Raw genomic sequence first — 6000 nt, forward strand, 5'->3', positions numbered from 1 at the left:
TCTCCTTAAAGGGGCGGCCATCTTGCCCCCCTCCCCCTCCCCTCCCCTCCCCCCCTTCCCCTTTTCCCGGAATATTTGTCCGTAGACACCCCTCCCCCCCCCCCCTTCTCCCCGCCCCCCCCCCCCCCCGGAAAAAAAAAAACCAAAAAACAACCAAAACCAAAAAAAAAAGCGTCAAAATGAGCCCCCAAAATGGGTCTCTTAAAGGGGCGGCGCGCGGCGGGGGGGGGGGGGGGGGGGGGGGGGGGGGGGGAGTTTTGTGTCCTCACCTTTTTGGTTGGGGGGGGGGGGGAAGGGGGGGGGGCGTTTTGATCCCCACGGGACAAAAAAAAGGAGGGGGGGGGGGGGGGTTGGGGGGGGGGTGAGGCCGAAGTCCCTTTTGTTGTCCCCAAAGGTCAAAGGTCACACGGTCCATTTCAGGCACCTGCAGAGAGAAACGGGGGGGGCGGGGGGGGGGGGGTCAGGGAGGGTCCTGTCCCCCCCCCCCCCACACACACATCCCCCCCCCCATCCCCCCCCCGGGGGGTCCCAGTGCCCCCCCCCGTCCCCATCCCAGGGGTCCCAGTGTCCCTTTCGTCCCCATATGCGGCATCCCAGTGGCTTCCCCATCCCATACTGGGCAAACTGGTGGGTGTCGTCCCCCCCCAACCCCCCGGGGGGGGTCCCAGTGTCCCCCCCCCATCCCAGGGCTCCCAGTGTCGCCCCCCCACCCCCCCCGGGGGTCCCAGTGCCCCCCCCGTCCCCATCCCAGGGGTCCCAGTGTCCCTTTTGTCCCCATATGGGGCGTCCCAGTGGCTTCCCCATCCCATACTGGGCAAACTGGGGGGCGTGTCCCCCCCAACCCCCCCGGGGGGGGGGGTCCCAATGTCCCCCCCCCATCCCAGGGCTCCCAGTGTCGCCCCCCCACCCCCCCCCCGGGGGTCCCAGTGCCCCCCCCGTCCCCATCCCAGGGGTCCCAGTGTCCCTTTTGTCCCCGTATTGTGCGTCCCAGTGGCTTCCCCATCCCATACTGGGCAAACTGGTGGGCGTGTCCCCCCAACCCACCCCGCGGGGGGTCCCAGTGTCCCCCCCCCCATCCCAGGGCTCCCAGTGCCCCCCCCCAGGGCTCCCAGTGCCCCCCCCATCCCCATCCCAGAGGTCCCAGTGTGCCTTTTGTCCCCGTATTGTGCGTCCCAGCAGCTTCCCCATCCCATACTGGGCAAACTGGTGGGTGTCCCCCCCCCAACCCACCCCGGGGGGGTCCCAATGTTCCCCCCCATCCCAGGGCTCCCAGTGTCCCCCCCCCAGGGGTCCCAGTGCCCCCCCCGTCCCATTTCTGGGGCTCCCAGTATCCCTTTTGTCCCCGTATTGTGCGTCCCAGTGGCTTCCCCATCCCATACTGGGCAAACTGGGCGGCGTCCCCCCCCCCAACCCCCTCTGGGGGGGTCCCAGTGTCCCCCCCCCCATCCCAGGGCTCCCAGTGTCCCCCCCCAGGGCTCCCAGTGCCCCCCCCCATCCCCATCCCAGGGGTCCCAGTGTCCCTTTTGTCCCCGTATTGTGCGTCCCAGCGGCTTCCCCATCCCATACTGGGCAAACTGGGGGGCCTGTCCCCCCCCAACCCCCCCGGGGGGTCCCGGTGTCCCCCCCCCCGTCCCCCCCAGGGCTCCCAGTGCCCCCCCATCCCATTTCTGGGAGTCCCAATGTCCCTTTTGTCCCCATATGGGGCATCCCAGTGGCTTCCCCATCCCATATTGGGCAAACTGGGGGTGTGTCCCCCCCAACCCCCCCGGGGGGGGGGTGTCCCAATGATCCCCCCCATCCCAGGGCTCCCAGTGTCCCCCCCCAGGGGTCCTAGTGCCCCCCCCGTCCCCATCCCAGGGGTCCCAGTGTCCCCATATGGGGCGTCCCAGTGGCTTCTCCATCCCATACTGGACAAACTGGGGGGCGTGTCCCCCCGGGGGGGGGGTCCCAGTGTCCCCCCCCATCCCAGGGCTCCCAGTGTCCCCCCCCCCCAGGAGTCCCAGTGCCCCCCCCATCCCATTTCTGGGAGTCCCAAAGTCCCTTTTGTCCCCATATGGGGCATCCCAGTGGCTTCCCCATCCCATACTGGGCAAACTGGGGGGTGTCCCCCCCCCAAACCCCCCGGGGGGGGTCCCAGTGTCCCCCCCCCATCCCAGGGCTCCCAGTGTCCCCCCCCAGGGCTCCCAGTGCTCCCCCCATCCCATTTCTGGGGGTCCCAGTGTCCCCATAAGGGGCGTCCCAGTGGTTTCCCCATCCCATACTGGGCAAACTGGTGGGCATGTCCCCCCCAACCCCCCCGGGGGGGGTCCCAGTGTCCCCCCCCATCCCAGGGCTCCCAGTGTCCCCCCCCCCAGGGGTCCCAGTGCCCCCCCCCGTCCCATTTCTGGGCCTCCCAGTATCCCTTTTGTCCCCATATAGGGCGTCCCAGAGACTTCCCCATCCCATACTGGGCAAACTGGGGGGCGTGTCCCCCCGGGGGGGGGGTCCCAGTGTCCCCCCCCCATCCCAGAGCTCCCAGTGTCCCCCCCCCCAGGAGTCCCAGTGCCCCCCCCATCCCATTTCTGGGAGTCCCAATGTCCCTTTCGTCCCCATATGGGGCATCCCAGTGGCTTCCCCATCCCATACTGGGCAAACTGGTGGGTGCGTCCCCCCCCAACCCCCCCGGGGGGGTCCCGGTGTCCCCCCCCCCGTCCCACCCAGGGCTCCCAGTGCCCCCCCATCCCATTTCTGGGAGTCCCAATGTCCCTTTCGCCCCCATATGGGGCATCCCAGTGGCTTCCCCATCCCATACTGGGCAAACTGGTGGGCGTGTCCCCCCCCAACCTCCCCCGGGGGGGGGTCCGGGCGCGTGCGTGTGTCCCCCCCCCGCGGTACCGGGTGTCCTGGTGGGTGCCGAGGCAGCGGCCGGAGCAGTAGCGGGCGCCGCAGGCCACGCAGGTGTAGGGGGAGGGGAAGCCGCAGACGGCACAAAAATGGCGCTGGGGGAGGCGGGAGGGGGGGGCACAGGCCGAGACGTAGTTGGGGCCCTCGGCCGCGCTCAAATTCTGCCGGGGGGGGGGCCCCAAAAAAAAAAAAAAAATTAAAAAACCCCCCAAAACCCCCCAAAAAAGCACCCCAAAATCCCCCGTCTATTGGGGGGGGGGGGAAAAGGCGGGATTTGGCCCAAAATGAGCCCCCCCCCCCCCAAAAAAAACCCAAAAAAAACGGTGCTCAGGACACCCCCCCCCCCCCCCAAAAAATTTTATAATGGTCCTAAATGGCCCATCCCCCCCCCGGCGTGACACAAACACCCTCAGAACACCCCCCCCAAACCCCCCCCCCCCGAAATCTCTCAGCGCCTCCCCCCCCCCCAAAAAAATGGGCTCAAGATATTCCCCCCCCCCAAAAAAAAAACCACCGGGACCCCCCCCCCCCCAAAAAAAAAACCACCCGGGACCCCCCCTGAAAATTTGCTCCCGGCCTTAAATGCCCCCCCCCCACCCCACCGGGTGCCCCAAATACCCCCCAGGACCCCCCCCCAAAAAACCCAGGACCCCCCCAAAAATTTGCTACTGGCCTTAAAAGCCCCCCCCCCCCCCCCGATGCCCCAAATATTCCCACGCCCCCCCTAAATACTACAAGACCCCCCCCCAAAAAAAAAAAAACCAGAACCCCCCCGAAAATTCACTAACGGCCCAAAGTCCCCCCCCCCCCCCCGGGTGCCCCAAATCCCCCCAGGACCCCCCCAAATACCCCCAGGACCCCCCCGAAAACTCGCTACCGCCTTAAAAGCCCCCCCTGGGTGCCCCAAATACCCCAAGACCCCCCCAAAAATTCACTACCACCCTTAAAAGCCCCCCCAGACGCCCCAAATACCCCAAGACCCCCCCAAATACCCCCAGGACCCCCCCCGAAAATTCCCTTAACAGCCCAAAATCGCCCCCCCCCCCCGGGTGCCCCAAATACCCCCAGAACCCCCCTAAATACCCCCAGGACCCCCCCGAAAATTCCCTTAACAGCCCAAAATCCCCCCCCCCGGGTGCTCCAAATACCCCCAGGACCCCCCAAATCCACCAAGGACCCCCCCAAAAATTCCCTTAACAGCCCAAAATCGCCCCCCGGGTGCCCCAAATACCCCAAGACCCCCACAAATACCCCCAGGACCCCCCCAAAAATTCACTACCACCCTTAAAAGCCCCCCCAGGCGCCCCAAATACCCCCAAGACCCCCCCGAAAATTCCCTTAACAGCCCAAAATCGCCCCCCCCCCCCCCGGGTGCCCCAAATACCCCCAGGAGCCCCCCAAATACCCCCAGGACCCCCCCGAAAACTCGCTACCGGCCTTAAAAGCCCCCCCCGGGTGCCCCAAATACCCCAAGACCCCCCCAAATACCCCCAGGACCCCCCCGAAAATTCCCTTAACAGCCCAAACCCCCCCCAGGTGCTACAAACACCCCCACGACCCCCCCAAAAAATTGCTACCAGCCCAAAATCCCCCCCCGGGTGCCACAAATACCCCCAAGACCCCCCCAAATACCCCCAAGACCCCCCCAAAATTCACTACCACCCTTAAAAGCCCCCCCGCGTGCCCCAAATACCCCCAGGACCCCCCCGAAAATTCCCTTAACAGCCCAAAATCCCCCCCCCCCCCGGGTGCCCCAAATACCCCCAAGACCCCCCCAAATCCACCAAGGACCCCCCCAAAAATTCACTTAACAGCCCAAAATCGCCCCCCCCCCCCCCCCGGGTGCCCCAAATACCCCCAGGACCCCCCCAAATACCCCCAAAACCCCCCCAAATACCCCCAAGACCCCCCCGAAAATTCCCTTAACAGCCCAAAATCCCCCCCCTGGTGCCCCAAATACCCCAGGAGCCCCCCCCCCCCCCCCCCCAAAAAAAAAACCCTCAAAAATCTCTCAGCCCCCCCCAAAAGTGCCCTCAGGACCCCCCCGCCCCAAATCCTGTCGTCCCCCCCCCCCCCCAAATCCTGTCCCCCCCCCAGCCCCCCCCCCCCAGACCTGCTCCTCCAGCAGCGCCTGGAAGTTCTTGCGGAAGCGCAGTTTGAAATGGTCCCCCCTCGTCTTCTTCTCTTCTTCCCTGGGGGGGGCCCCCCCCAAAAATCCGGCTGGAATCGGGGCGGGGGGGGGGCAGGGGGGGGGCAGGGGGCGGGGGGGGGGTCCAACAGCTCCCCCCTCCCCCCCCCCCCCGAGTCCCTCAGCCCCCAGTTCCCCCCCCCCCCCCCCCCAAGGCATGTCCCTGCGGCCCCCCCGCCCCCAGCCCGCCTATATCCCCCCCCCCCGCCCCACACGTCCCCCCTGTGTGCCCCCCCCCGCCCCACACGTCCCCCCCGTGTCCCCCCCCATACCCTCCCCTGCCCCACACGTCCCCCCATGTCCCCCCCTGCCCCCATGTCCCCCCCGTGTCCTCCCCTGCCCCACATGTCCTCCCATGTCCCCCCCCTGTATCCCCCCCCCCCCCTGCCCCCTAGGTACCTGCATCTCCCCCCCATACATCCCCCTGCCCCACACGTCCCCCCATGTCCCCCCCCCGTGTCCCCCCTGCCCCACATGCCCCCCCCGTGTTCCCCCATCCCTCCCGAGTCCCCCCCATGCGTCCCCCTGCCCCACACGTCCCCCCATGTCCCCCCCCGTGCGTCCCCCTGCCCCACACGTCCCTCCATGTCCCCCCCCCGTGCGTCCCCCTGCCCCACACGTCCCCCCATGTCCCCCCCGTGTCCCCCCCCTGCCCCACACGTCCCTCCATATCCCCCCCTATGTCCCCCCCTGCCCCCCATGTCCCCCCCCGTGTCCTCCCCTGCCCCACATGCCCCCCCCCGTGTTCCCCCCATCCCTCCCGAGTCCCCCCCGTGCGTCCCCCCTGCCCCACACGTCCCCCCCATGTCCCCCCCCGTGTCCCCCCCTGCCCCACACGTCCCTCCATGTCCCCCCCATGCGTCCCCCTGCCCCACACGTCCCTCCATATCCCCCCTATGTCCCCCCCTGCCCCCCATGTCCCCCCCCGT

At 67.9% G+C, this 6000-nt stretch overlaps 1 protein-coding gene across 1 annotated transcript; it reads right to left on the reverse strand.

The window, feature by feature from the left end:
• Positions 1-301: 301 nt before the first annotated feature.
• ZNHIT1 (zinc finger HIT-type containing 1) lies at positions 302-5103 on the reverse strand (the record flags this gene model as incomplete). Its single annotated transcript, XM_063321598.1, has 3 exons — positions 302-424; positions 2875-3044; positions 4997-5103. Coding segments are annotated over 3 exons (299 nt in total), but the record flags the coding sequence as incomplete, so codon positions are not given.
• Between the last annotated feature and the right edge of the window lie 897 nt (positions 5104-6000).

This window comes from Chroicocephalus ridibundus, unplaced genomic scaffold, assembly GCF_963924245.1.
Source record: "Chroicocephalus ridibundus unplaced genomic scaffold, bChrRid1.1 SCAFFOLD_530, whole genome shotgun sequence".
Taxonomy (NCBI): Eukaryota; Metazoa; Chordata; class Aves; order Charadriiformes; family Laridae; genus Chroicocephalus; species Chroicocephalus ridibundus.